The 14,445-nt window shown below is 41.9% G+C and overlaps 1 protein-coding gene across 1 annotated transcript in view; it reads left to right on the top strand.

Moving 5' to 3' along the window:
* XPC (XPC complex subunit, DNA damage recognition and repair factor) overlaps positions 1 to 14,445 on the top strand; it is a 76,854-nt gene that overhangs the window by 27,942 nt on the left and 34,467 nt on the right. Inside the window, exons 6-9 of the mRNA XM_069206290.1 lie at positions 3,855 to 4,012; positions 4,751 to 4,871; positions 8,958 to 9,047; positions 9,781 to 10,737. Coding sequence (XP_069062391.1) covers positions 3,855 to 4,012; positions 4,751 to 4,871; positions 8,958 to 9,047; positions 9,781 to 10,737 — 1,326 coding nt within the window. The remainder of the gene's footprint in view (positions 1 to 3,854; positions 4,013 to 4,750; positions 4,872 to 8,957; positions 9,048 to 9,780; positions 10,738 to 14,445) is intronic.

Below are 14,445 nucleotides of genomic sequence, written 5' to 3'. Positions count from 1 at the left end.
ACCACCAGTTCCTTCATGGAATCTTAACATCGTCTTAACAAGACTCATGGGTCCACCTTTCGAACCCATGCATTCCTGTGAAATGCAATATCTAACCTGGAAGGTCGCATTTCTCATTGCAATCACATCCCTCAGAAGAGTAAGTGAAATACAGGCATTTACCATACAAGAACCATTTATTCAAATACACAACAATAAAATAGTTCTAAGAACAAATCCAAAATTTCTACCAAAAGTAATCTCACCATTCCATTTAAATCAAACAGTAGAATTGCCAGTGTTCTTCCCACAACCAAATTCTGTGGCTGAAAGGGCACTACATACATTAGACATCAAAAGAGCACTAATGTATTACATTGACAGAACAAAGCTAATCAGGAAAACAAAACAACTGTTCATAGCTTTTCAAAAACCACACATAGGAAATCCAATCTCTAAACAAGGCATTGCTAGATGGATAGTCAGATGCATTCAAACATGCTATCTTAAAGCCAAAAGAGAATTGCCTATTACACCAAAGGCACACTCAACCAGAAAGAAAGGTGCTACAATGGCCTTTCTAGGAAACATTCCTATGAGCGAAATATGTAAGGCTGCAACCTGGTCTACGCCTCATACGTTTACTAAACACTACTGTGTAGACGTACTAAATGCACAACAAGCTACAGTGGGCCAAGCTGTACTAAGAACATTATTCCAAACTACTTCAACTCCTACAGGCTAAACCACCGCTTTTAGGGGAGGTAACTGCTTTATAGTCTATGCCAAACATGTGTATCTGCAGCGACATATGCCATCGAACTGAAAATGTCACTTACCCAGTGTACATCTGTTCGTGGCATTAGTCGCTGCAGATTCACATGTACCCTCCCACCTCCCCGGGAAGCCTGTAGCCGTTTAGAAGTAGATCATAAATCTTAAACATCTGAACATTTGTAAATAATTATTAGAAACTCTTATCGTACATACATATTCACTCCATTGCATGGGCACTATTTATACCAAACAACTCCATCCTCACCCTCTGCGGGGAAAACAATCTAAGATGGAGTCGACGCCCATGCGCAATGGAGCCGAGGAGGGAGGAGTCCTTCGGTCCCGTGACCAAAAAGACTTCTTCGAAGAAAAACAACTTGTAATACTCCGAGCCCAACACCAGGCAGCGGACTGCGCCAAACATGTGAATCTGCAGCGACTAATGCCACGAACAGATGTACACTGGGTAAGTGACATTTTCATTATGGAGGGTCTAAAAAGGATCATTCCACCAAGAACACCACAAGTTCCTTTGTGGAACCTCAATATTGTATTAACACGACTCATGGGTCCACCATTTGAACCCATGCACTCTTGTGAGATTCAATACTTAACCTGGAAAGTAGCCTTCCTAATAGCTATCACATCTCTCAGAAGAGTAAGTGAAATACAAGCCTTTACCATACAGGAACCCTTTATACAAATACACAAACATAAAGTGGTTCTACGCACAAATCCCACATTTTTGCCAAAAGTTATATCACCGTTCCACTTAAATCAAACGGTGGAGCTCCCAGTGTTCTTTCCAGAACCAGACTCTGTAGCTGGAAGAGCATTACATACATTGGACATAAAAAGAGCACTAATCTATTACATTGATAGAACCAAACAAATTCGCAAAACAATTGTTTGTAGCTTTCCAAAAACCTCATGTAGGGAATCCAATATCCAAACAAGGCATTGCCAGATGGATAGTTAAATGTATTCAAACCTGTTATGTTAAAGCAAAGAGAGAACTGCCTATTACACCAAAGGCACACTCCACTAGGAAGAAAGGTGCCACCATGGCCTTTCTAGGAAATATACCAATGACAGAAATCCCCCTCTCTCCCCCTCTCTCCCCCTCTCTCCCCCTCTCCCCCCACCACCCCCAACCCCTTCTCCCCGACTGCATAATCTGGTAGTAATAGAATACAATTTCTCTAGAAGCAGTGAGACAAACCTCTTCCCTGAACCCAAGCAGTTTTAACAAATGCTGCCACTGTGGGCCAAAACTGCTCGAGATGAACGAGTGGACCACAAGAACACAGAGATGAAATCTTGAAATTTTATTAAGAAGTAACAAGGGCTAGCAGAGCCTAGATTTAATTATGTTAAATATATTTAATATAATACCTGTCTGCTAGTGGGCGTCAGTGTAGAGTTCATGGACAAACAAATGTATTGCATTTTTACATATTTGAGGATTTTCAAAAGTGTGCTGTGGTGGAGTTGGGTACACCGTTATCTGGCAATAAATTTGAGAGAGTACCCATGACAGTTTTGTTGTTTCTCAGAGGTACGAAGTGCATGATGCAGCAAAGTTGTCAAAGTATAAAGAAAGTATCATAATACTGATAGGAGGCGAAGGGCCACTGTATAAAACTGAGTATTGTGAAGGGCAGGAGTAAGACAATTGATGAAGGGCAAAAAATTATGAGGATCCCCAAGCAGGTGTCTGTCAATAATGTAGTTTTGTCAGAACCAGCTATTGCCTATCCAGTACTTAATATCAGCAGGAGAATGGATAGAATTGATTATCAAGGTGCACTACCAATGCGTTGTACAAGCAGTAGTGTGTCACCAGATACCATACCTTCCTACTGAAATGAGAGGTTAATAAAATCTAAAAGGTGAACTAGAGAACTAGAAAATTGGGACCATGGGGTACGTAACCAGTAGAGCTATGGAAATGCAAGAAGAGGTGCTTACTTGATGTGGCAAGGGAATTCGGAGAAAATAAATTAATTCAACCAAGAATGGACAAATGCCTTGCAAGACATATCTTCCTGGTCTTGTCTAGATCTTTTCTCGAGGGTCATTCGTTTCTGTACCTTTTCTAAGCTTCACTAGAAGTGTCATTCACACATTTTACCAAACAGTAAACGTCCATATATATATAATTTATCATTTTTTAATGAGTTTCAATTGGAAAGACATATCTAGTTTTCTTAATAAGTTTGTAGTCATCAAATCAAAACTAGGACTTCATATGAACCTGCAAATACATAATAAAACCAAATAGTACAGTCCATGAAAACGCCAAAGTTAGAAAACCCTATATGGGAAGCTTCAAAGAACAATTATGACTAATGCAAATGTCTATACCAATGTCCCAAGCACAGTCAAAACTCTAAGAAACAGTCGGATTTATCTAATTTCTACATTTATGTATTTATTGGAACAGGACGTTTATACCCCTTTCCCAAGATGCAGGAGAGAGGGTGCCACTAAATTGAAAATGTAATTGCGTAGGCTTAAGATGTGTGTTCCAGTATACTGGATATGTGACATACCTGCCTGTTTACGGTATTTAACTGGGCAAGTAATCCCAACCAGCAAAACTAGTGAGTAACGGATACACAAGAGAATGCCCTAACTCAAACCTGCAGTGTCTTGGTGATGTGTTTATAGAAGTTGTGCTCATAGGAAGATGGTGTTCTGCAATTGTCGGCGCCTGATTTGAAGAGTTAATAAATGCTGAGCTTCTAGCTATAACAAAAGCCTGGATTATGGCAAACAAATACATGTGGTTAAAAGGAAAATATATTTTATATTTTTCGAAGCATTTTACAACATATTCTCACCAAGAATCGAGTTCGATTTTCTGTCTCAGAAATTATTTGATCTGCAAAACTAAGGAGTATAAACCCTTGCCACTCTAATCTTATAGCAGATCTAGGGAGATTTGCTTAGTAATTGTTTATGGGCCTGCTTTCTCCAAAGAAACAAGATGCCACAGATAGGACCCATTGAACAGGCATAGGTTGGGCCAATGAACAATAATGAGTGCCTCTATTTCAGAATTTGACTGCTTTTTCCCTTCCCTCCACTTACAGGTGCACTTGCTGTGCTTGCTGGCAAATGGTATCTACCGCAATCGGGTATGCAGTCTACCAGATCTTCAAGCCGTGGCCTTGTCTATCATCCCTGACAATTATACGAAACAATCAACTGCCCGCGTGGATCTCTTTTTTCTGTCTAATCTGGTGAAGTGGTAAGATAGAGATTGGGCTTTGATATCTGCTGTGCATGAGCCTGTGACTTTGAGATGGGTGACTGAGCAAAGTGCGCCCCAGCTGCACACAGCACAGCTATCTTCCGGAAATGGCTACGGCTGTGTATACCCTGCTAGAAACTCCTTCTACTGAGCCAGTTTAGACCCATATGGACTGCATTAATTGCATGTTTATTGTGTATTGTACATCTTTAATATTTATTAGATGGCTTGTTTTTTTTGCAAGGATAGTAACCAAACCTAGCCATATTCCTGTGTTTTTAGCCCATGCAAATGCCTAAATGGTGCCATATTTAGTGGCTCCTGTAAACAATTTGATGCTCTTCTAAACTCCCTTATGTCTTCTGTTAGCACCCTTGCTGCTGGAACAATAGGAGGCTGTCTGCAGTTGCCTTGCCCAGCTCCATCCCAGATAACAAGCTCAAAATTAAAGAGCTGTTACTTTACTGTAGTTTTTAAGTGATTCAGAGCCTGGTTGTTTGTCTCAACTCAAGGGAGAGTGCCCTTCCGAATATCTTTGATTTCATTTCGCTAAGCAGAGATGGTAAAATAGAATTCTTGCCAGACTGTCTCTGCTATGAAGGCTTTGCTCAAAGAGATCCATAGTAAGCCTGTATGCTTCTCTGAGACTTGATAAGATTTAAAGAAACCTCCTCCTACTAAACGCTTGTCCTGCTGAACCAGCGCATGTTGTGAATTAACATCTCATTCTTCCAGGTTCATCGCAGCATTCACACTCACTCCCGAGCTATCTGCAGATGGTCGAGAACCGTTGCAGTCAACCTTGGAGAGCAGGTTGGGGATCTTCTGTGCCAGAAATGAAGAAGAAATGGTCCATGTACGTATATCCATGATTTAGCTATTTCTTCTGCACTTACTGACCATGGGTCAAATGAAGAAAATACTTCTGTAGTGCAGCTCAGGTTTCTCTGGCTCTTTAACACTTCTCTGCAGATGAATCGATAGAAGTCTTTTCTAGATGCTGTATTGGTTGACGTCTGTATGGATTCTTTAATCTAAACTGCATTTCTTCTCTGAATATTTTTGACCTATGAGTACATTACACTATCTTTCACAGTTCACTTCTACTTTCCAGACACATTCTTTACAGACTTCTTCGTAGAATTTTTGTCTACCCAGGTAGCTGCTTTTGTCCTTTTAAATCCTCCTTCAGAGCCTTATCTGGTGGAGTGGATCAGACTTCTTCCCTCAGTTAAGCATTTTTCTACACCTTTTTCACCTCTCAAAGTCATTATTCACGATTCTAAGTGTCGTAGGCACTCTGTTGCAAGACTGCGTGCATTATTGTTGAATGATTGGCTGTGAATGCATTGACACTTAATTTGGCCAAAACTAGGGTTTGGTTGAGGGTGGTCGCTCATGCATGTTGGTTGCAGGCCTAACTATCTTGGCTCCACTCCTTTGTTGCAGGTGTTCAAAGTGTAGGATGAATTGTCTATGCCAACATGAACCTTTTTGGAGCTCAGACACATTATACATTCAGTAAGATGCTTCTGCTTCTTTCGCCATGTGAACTTTACACTGTTTCAGTCAGTAATATCCACCTAACTGTGCTATGAAAACACTTGTGATCTTGGCCTTTCTAAATATCTTCGCTCTAGGTTGTAGCTTGCTCAAAATACAACTACCCTATGCCTTGGTCTAAAGTGCTACAATTTCATCGCTGCCATTTGTGAAAATTGCATTGACTTAAATTCAGGAGCAGATGTGCCTTCATGGCTCACTGTTTGATGTACATCTTTTAAAACCTTTCAATTTGGTGGAAAGCACATAAATAAATTGTGGGAATCACCTAGTAAAAAGCAAAAAGTTTGATCAGTGGTTTTAAACTAAATATGTATGTTTAATAGACCCCTAAAGGTCAGCAGGTTCTCATTTGACCTTCGCTATAGAGACAAAGCCTGGAAGCTAACACTCTCACTGCTTAGTCCACAAATCTATTGTTGTTGGTTCTGGTAATGGCAAAAGTGAACATATTCTGAAAAGGGCAGGGACCTGAGGTGTACTGGGGAAATCTGAAATTGCAGGCTAAGAAAGGAGCATTGGCAAAGCCAATAGGTCTTGCCATGTTGCAAATGGCTGAAAGTAAAGTGAAAAGCTTTATGACGCAGCCAGCGTCGGCTGTTAGAGCTTTTTATTTTATTTTTTACTTGCAGCTATGCTACACTGAAGCCAGTGCTGCTGTATAATGTATACTGTAACGTCCCTGTAGATCTATAGCCTGGGGGGCCCAAGAACACTCCTGAACTTTGCATGCGGTCCCCTTTTCAAAATCGATAAGCATTTATTTACAAGTTAATCAAAGTGAAAGAAAGCAAGTATGTACGGTGTCCTGCACAGTTAACTTTTTAGCCTCCTTGATTTTTAAAGACATTTTGCAACGAACGTGTAAAGTATGAAAAAGTCTCTTCAAAAATTCCAAGAAAGTATTTTATTTACATGCAGAACTGTTTCATCTTAGTAGTAGTTTTCAACCGTGAATTTTGAAACGTTCATGCCTCCACCCACCCTGACAATGCCAATAGTGAACTAAGAAGCAAGTCAGTTATGTGCACCCTTTGGATGGCCTGGGTTGCTATCCTACATAGACAACATTTTAGTAAATCAAATGTTGGAGAAGTTTTCATACAGCGCTTATCCTGAAGTATGTATTTCACAGTTATATGTAAGGATATAGAACAAGCATTGGCAACGCCTATAGGTTTCGCCGATGCAATATTTATTGTCTTTGTCAGTGTTTTTTGTACATGTTGTAGATGACTATAATAAAGTTTTGAAGTAACGGAAAGAGATGCCAACTTGGGGGATCTGGTTTGAGTCTTGTCCTTGACTCAACATCCTGTGATCCTGACCAATTCCTGTAATCTCCCCAGGTCCCCAGTGCCATAGAAAGTGTCTTTGTTCAATATAACTGGTGCTCTTATAAAGCACTAAAATATTTCATAGAACTTTTAAGTGGTTTTTATAAAAGCTGCTCGAACCGTGAAAAAATGTGTGCCAGTGTCCTAGGTAAGGAGAAGAAAGCCTGCAAGGGAGGAAGCACGTGAGGGGAGAGAGGAAGGGTGAGGAAGTGCGTTGATGAAGGACTAGGGAGCCCATAACCGGTTCCAGGTTTGGAGTAGTAGAAAAATATAGCAACTAGTTGTTCAGTGGGTTTCCTAGAGCTTTTGGCCCCTGTGCCACTGCACCTGCTTCCTCCATTCAAATCATGGCCCTAGTGCCTGCAAGGTAGCTGCATTTGTGACTGCTTGTTTACTAGTAAAACATATCAATAATAGGTGTTCTGTGGTTTTCCCACAGCTTTTGGCCACTGTGCTGCTGCAGCATTCAGATCATGTCCCTAGTGCCTGCAAAATATAAGTACTTGTGACTGCTTGGTTAGTAGTAAAATATAGCAATATTCTGTGTTCTGTGGGCTTCCTAGAGCTTTTGGCTCCTATGCCACTGCACCTGCTGCACCATGCAAACAATGGCCCCAGTGCCTGCAAGTTATTTGCACTTGTGACTGCTTGTTTACAAGTAAAATATAGCAATATTCTGTGTTCAGTGGGTTCCCCTGGGCTTTTGGCCCCTGTGCCACTGCACCTGCTGCACCATTCAAAGCATGGCCCTAGTGCCTGCAAGGTAACTGCACTTGTGACTGCTTGCTTAGTAGTAAAATATAGGCACAGTTTCAGACGGAATACATAATTATGTTGTAGCTAAGCATAAACACAGGGGCTTTCATAAAAATTGTCTTTAAACGTATCTAACTCTCTAAAATAAGTTGCCACAGATGTAATAAATAAACATCAAAGTGAAAACCAAGTTTTGTTATATTGTGTTATAATATGGCTGTCTCTTTTCCATGAAAAATATATTATCCCGTGCTTCACAGTGAAAGGGCCATAAACCACGTAAATTGCCAAATAGTTCTCAAACATGATTTTAGAAACGTTCATACTTCCAGCCACCCTGACAATGAATACCATTGCTCAACTTCGTGCTCCATGAATAAAAGGCAAATGTTTGCTGCAGCTGAAGAATGATACCTTTTGAGATTGCTATATCTAAAATAAAAATTTCAAAAGCAAGTGCAAGTAGGCTCCATGGGATAAGTACACTGCATTCCCTTTTCCTGTAAACACTCTCACTGTGAAGTCAGCCAAAAGCAAAATAAACACTGACTCCCTCAAAGGCACCGCTTAACATTTGACCTCAGTCTTTCAATGCCCAGCAAATGTGAGGAGATAAGATTTACAGGCCTGTTTATTACAGAAGAGGAGTTTGCGGAAGTATACTGTAAACATGGTTTTAGCAATGGCAGGTACGAACTCGAGCTGGGTAGACTTAAGCAAGCAAAGCCAGCAAATAGAAACCCTGAAAACCTGAGTTACGAACCACAAAGCCAATGACAAGCAACAGGCAGAATTCATTCCTAGGCCAACTTTCTGAAACTCCCCAGTATGTCTTTCACAACCCATACAGCTGCGCTGTCTGGTAGGCTGCGAACTAAAAAGTGGATGGGCTGGTGGACAATTTGAAAGTGACTGAATTCAGCACAAGTAACCTGGCTGTGCAGCCTGTCTAGGGACATCGTAACTCGAGCAGAGACTAAATACAGAGGTTTTCAAGTCTCTAACTTCAATGCACGATTATAGCCTCTGGAGTGCATGGTGAGTTCCTGGTTGTGAGGTTGTTGCATGGTCAGTGTTGTGATTCTCTTCCAGATGACAGCATTATGAGTGTTGTCACATATGTCTGTTATTTACAGTAGGGTATTTCATGTCCTCACTTACGGTGAAATGTAGCAGTGCTACTTACACAACTGTAAAATCGGACCTTGCATTACATACAGACCCAAGACTGATTTCACTTTTGTTATTGATAGTTGTCATTTTTTTTTTGTTTGTTTTTCTCACAGGTATTTTTAATTATTTTAAGATCATTACAGCTACTCTGTCGGCTGGTGTTGTCTTTGCAACCCATTCCATTGAAGCAACCGTCAGCAAAGGTAGGAGCGATACCAACTAGAAAGTGCAAAAATCCTTTGGAGACTAGCTCACATTGAGGGGCTTTTTGTCTGCTTTGAAGGCCCAAAGTTGAGGCAACAGCAGAACACTTTCAAAAAGAGGGGTGAAAGGTTGAATCAGGTGTGTTAGGACAAAGTGGGACATTTGCACCCTGCGTCTAATCTGGGTACATGAAAGAATAATTTTCTACAGAGTTGTCTGCCTTGTCCTGACCTTGCCATGATACATAACATCCAATACTAAATTTTGCTATGATATACTAGATCCTTAAAGGAAATAAAACCCCCTCAACAAGAAATATCTAGCTACCATTTTAAGGTGTACCATGTGGGTCTGACCTTATGCATTAGGCTACTCCATGATTGGTTAGATGCTGTCATCAGTTACAGCATTCACCTTTACTGCATCCCATAACTACAATGATTTAGTGAGGCGTCCTCTCCTTTGAATTGCTCAGCTCCCTTTGTGTGCTGTGGGACTCCCTCCCCTTTGTTAGTTGCTGTATCCCTTTTCGAGTTGCAAGTCCCTCTTTGTGAAATGCTGGACCCGTTTATGAATAACTTGTTCATTGTGTGAATTAGGAGGGCTATTAGTAATGAACTAGATTCCCCTTTGTGTTGAACACCCTCATTTTTGGGATACAACTTTACTCTAGTTTGCTACACTGTTTTGAATATTTCTTGAAATTATAGATAGTTTTATGTATTTTTCTAGGAAAAAAAGACTTCCAGTGGTAAATCATCAAGCGGTGCTTCAGGAGAGAAAGGAAGTGCTGCCAAAGCAAATAAAGCTACATCAAGAAAAAGTGCAGTGCGGCAGGGCAGAAAGAAGGTGAAGACTCTTTCAGATGATGACCGTGGAGAGGAAGATGGTGATGTTAAATCTGAAAAGTTGAGCTCTCCTGGATCCAAAAGAACTGCAGACGAAATTAAGTTGAGCAAAGGTGTGAAAAGTCTGAAGTGCCTTTCAGATGGAGAGAGCAAAGTGGGTGTTAAAGAGGGAATGCCGATGCCCAAAAATCAGCGTCGGCGGACAGTGGCCTCAAAGGTTTCTTACAAAGACGAAAGCATGAGCGAGGAGTCGAGTGATTCAGATTTTCTTCTCTCAGACACTGAGGACAGCACTTCTTCTGAGACTGATTATGGGAGCTCATTTCAGAAGAAACGGAGATCCTCTGGGTCTCAAAGTCTTAAGGTAAATGTAGCAAGGCGAGGTGATGAGGGCAGCACTGAGAGGAACGTAGCTGCCAAGAGTTTAGACAAACCCAAACCTTCTGAAGTTAAATTGCCACCTGCGGACACTTCCAAGGATTCCAAGAAGAGGAGCAAAATAATTTCCAGTGATGAGGAGGAAATGGAAGTCACCATAGCTTCCAGAGGCATGGATCAGTGGGTGGAGGTATTCCTAGAGAGGGAAAACAGATGGGTTTGTGTAGACTGTATACATAACACCATTAACAAGCCACAGCTCTGCTACAAGGCTGCTACCAAGCCAATGACTTATGTTGTTGGAATAGACAACGATGGATGTGTGAAGGATGTAACACAGAGGTATGATGCCATTTGGATGACTTCAACAAGGAAACGGCGTGTTGATGCAGAATGGTGGGAGGAAACATTAGAAGCCTATAAAAGTCCATTCACCGAAAGGGAAAAGAAGGAAAACCAGGAGGTGCAGTATATTTTTACATAATCTGTTCTTTGTAATATTGGTCAAAATATCAGTTTCTTGACTTTCCTAAGTAGTCCAATATATACACAATAATTTGATAGCAAAATATTACCTTATAGCTATGCAAATAGAAAAGATTAGGTTCTTGGTAAAGGATGACTACTGGGGACCTCCTTATACATGTCTTTCTTTCATTCTCGCTCTTTCTTTTATTCTCTTGTTTTTCTTTCTCTCCCCTTTCTCTCTTGCGCTTTTTTTTTTTTTTTTTTTTTTCACCCTTCCCCTTCCACCACCCTCCCCACCCCACCTCCTGTTTCTCCCTAGCGACCTAATAGTGCATTTATGCTATATATTTACCAGAGCAGCATTGGGATACTCAAGGGGCAGTACTTTATTATTTGGATTTTATGTACCATTATCAAACACCCTTATATTAGGCAGTACCTCACTGCAGAAAAGATTGGAGACCCCTAATCTAGACATATGTACTGTTTTGTAGATGCATAATAATGCAGGAACATAACAAGGGAGTTAGTGGTGAAGTAGAGATGTTTGCAGTACTGTGTCTTTTGTTTAGTGGCACGCATTGTTGCTTCAGCGAAATGATGCAAAGGTGCTCTGTTCACTCCAATGTGAAAACTATTCATATACTCAGATTTCAGGTTTGGTGAAGCACTTTCTTTTACATGATCCTCTCTTACATTCAGATGGCCACTGACGTCATCTAGGCAAAGCATAGCATTTCATTAAAAATAACAGGAAATCATAGAGTGTAACATGAAGTAGGGTTAGGGTATTCTACAAATCACAGTAGGTTATCGAGTAATTATAGTTTGATATGACAAGTGCAGCAGCAGAAATACAATGTGTGTAGAGGAAGGAAATACCCAAACAGGGGGAAAGTCAATACAACTGGTTCTCTTATAAGACTTTCTGGATGCTCTCTCGACGGAGAGGTACAAGGCACAAGTCCTTTATTTGAGCCTGTGTTTGCAGGAGCCCGTCAGAACTTGTTTTTTTGGAGTCTGGGAGTTATGTTTTTTATCAACAGACGTTGAACCAGAACAAAAAAGACAAAGGCAGACTCTGGAGAAGTAAAGAGGGTGAGAAAGACAGAAAAACAGTGATAAAGGGAAAAAGCACGGCTGAAAAAGAACCAGCAGAAGTGAAATAAAGATGCAGGTACTGTGGGCTGGTGAATGAAAGAGGCATGAGGTGGAATCAAGACTAAGAAGTCTTACTATTAGTATAGGTTGGGCCCTGGCACTTATTCTTTTAGAAATTAAGCATTGCATGACACAAGAATGACTTGCATTATCTCCTTTTTGCAAATGAAGGGGATAAATAGAGTATGACTGTAAGACTGGAGTTCTTACATACTTGGCTAGTACGTTTCCATCGAGGTTAAGGCAGATTTCCCTCTGTGCACCCGATATTCATGCAGATATTTTTGAATTCCGTTGGAGGTGATTTTCCTTATGTGCAGTTTTATGGAGCACAAACTATACCCAATGAATATTGGTGAGTTTTACCAATGAATAAACTTATATATAGGAATCGGTAAAGTTCCATTTTGTTTATAGTAGTACAATATTTAGTTTGGATTCACTTTGCATGAGAACAGTTCAGGGTTTCTTACTTATTTGCATTATAGTTCTAGGTTAAAATAGAACGAAATGTATAATTTCTGACCTATTCCATTACTAGATGATTCTGGAGGGATGAGGGTGTCAAGACCGACAGTCTGAAGAAGCAGCATAAGCAGAAAATTATGACTCCTAAATGCAGGCAGATTGCAGGATCTCCTTAATCTATGAAGCCACCCCCATTTGGAAGGCCAGGATGGGTGATCAAGAGCTCTTGGTGTATCCTAATCATCCTCAGTAAAACAACTCCTCTCATGCAGAGTCCTCACCAGAACAGTGATGTTCCATCCCCCAGCTCTAGGATTCTAGTGATACATTATAGAATGCAGACAGAATTGGGGATTGATTGAATGAAAATATATGCTCGATGGCATCTGTCGCTGTAGATACACATGTTTTGCATAGCTCGCCATCTGGTGTTGGGTCGGAGTGTTACAAGTTGTTTTTCTTCGAAGAAGTCTTTCGAGTCATGGGACCGAGTGACTCCTCCTTTTGTCTCCATTGCGCATGGGCATCGACTCCATCTTCGATTGTTTTTTTTCCGCCATCGGGTTCGGACGTGTTCCTGTCGCTCCGAGTTTCGGAACGGAAAGATAGCTAAATTTCGGAAGATTTTCGTCGGTATTGTTGCGTTCGGGATCGGCGTAGTTAGATTCAACACCGCATCGAAGATCGAAGAGCTCCGGTGCCCTTCGGGGCAGTTTTCGATCCCCCGTCGGGGCCTGGTCGGCCCGACCGCGTGTAGAACAACGCCGATGGAACGGACCCCGTTCCATTTCTGTCCCAAATGCCACAACAAATACCCCTATACAAACCAACATTTGGTCTGTAACCTGTGCCGGTCACCTGAGCACAGTGAAGAGACTTGCGAGGCCTGTCGTGCGTTCCGGTCCCGAAAGACACTCCGAGACCGTCGAGCCAGAAGACTTCAGATGGCGTCCATGCCGACAGCCCACCGAGAGTTCGAGGAACAAGAGGAAGAAGAAACCTTTTCGATCCACGAATCGGACTCCGAGGAATTCGACGATCAAAGAACCGTGAGTAAGACGTTGAAAACAACTCATAAGAAAAGTGACAAGGCCCAGGGGACGCCACTGCCACCAGGCCATGGCTCGACCCATAAATTCGGTGACCGACCGTCGGCACCGAAAAAGGCCCAAACAGTGCCGAGGACGCCCGACTCCGGTCGAGACACCGGCACGCAGCCTTCTCGGGATCGAGAAAGTTCTGGAGACAAACATCGACACCGAGATAGCGGTGTAGACACGGCTCGACGCCGAGACAGCGGCACCGACTAAGATCGACGCCGAGAGGTTTCGACTCCGAAAAAGAAAAAAGTCACCTCGGAGCTGAAAAAAGATGCAGACAGGGTTTCGGTGCCAAAACAACCCGCAACCGACCCAGTTTCAGGCTCTTATACAGAGGAGCAATCACTGTCCTCTCAAATGCGAAAGCATATATTTGAGGAAGAGCTGCAATCCACCGAAGTTGACCATACGCAGAAACGTATTTTCATACAACAGGGTACAGGAAAAATAAGCACCCTTCCCCCTATTAGGAGAAAGAGAAGACTGGAGTTCCAAACTGACCAAGCACCACAAACAAAAATGGTGAAAAAGGTGACTCTGCCACCCTCTCCTCCACCTGTAATTAACGTCTCACCAGCACAAACTCCATCACATTCCCCGGCTCACACCACCATGAGCCAAGTTGACCAGGATCAGGACGCTTGGGACTTATACGACGCCCCAGTGTCAGATAACAGTCCGGAGGCATACCCTACAAAGCCATCACCACCAGAAGACAGCACTGCAAATTCTCAGGTGGTGGCTAGAGCAGCACAATTCCACAACGTAAGCCTCCACTCAGAACAAGTCGAGGATGACTTTTTATTCAACACCCTCTCCTCCACCCACAGCTCCTACCAAAGCCTGCCTATGCTCCCTGGTATGCTTCGGCACGCAAAAGAAATCTTTAAGGAGCCGGTCAAAAGTAGGGCAATAACACCAAGGGTGGAAAAGAAATATAAAGCGCCTCCTACAGACCCTGTTTTCATCACCAC

This window comes from Pleurodeles waltl, chromosome 9 (assembly GCF_031143425.1).
Source record: "Pleurodeles waltl isolate 20211129_DDA chromosome 9, aPleWal1.hap1.20221129, whole genome shotgun sequence".
NCBI classification, from domain to species: Eukaryota; Metazoa; Chordata; class Amphibia; order Caudata; family Salamandridae; genus Pleurodeles; species Pleurodeles waltl.
This window is presented reverse-complemented; position numbering and strand designations above follow the sequence as displayed.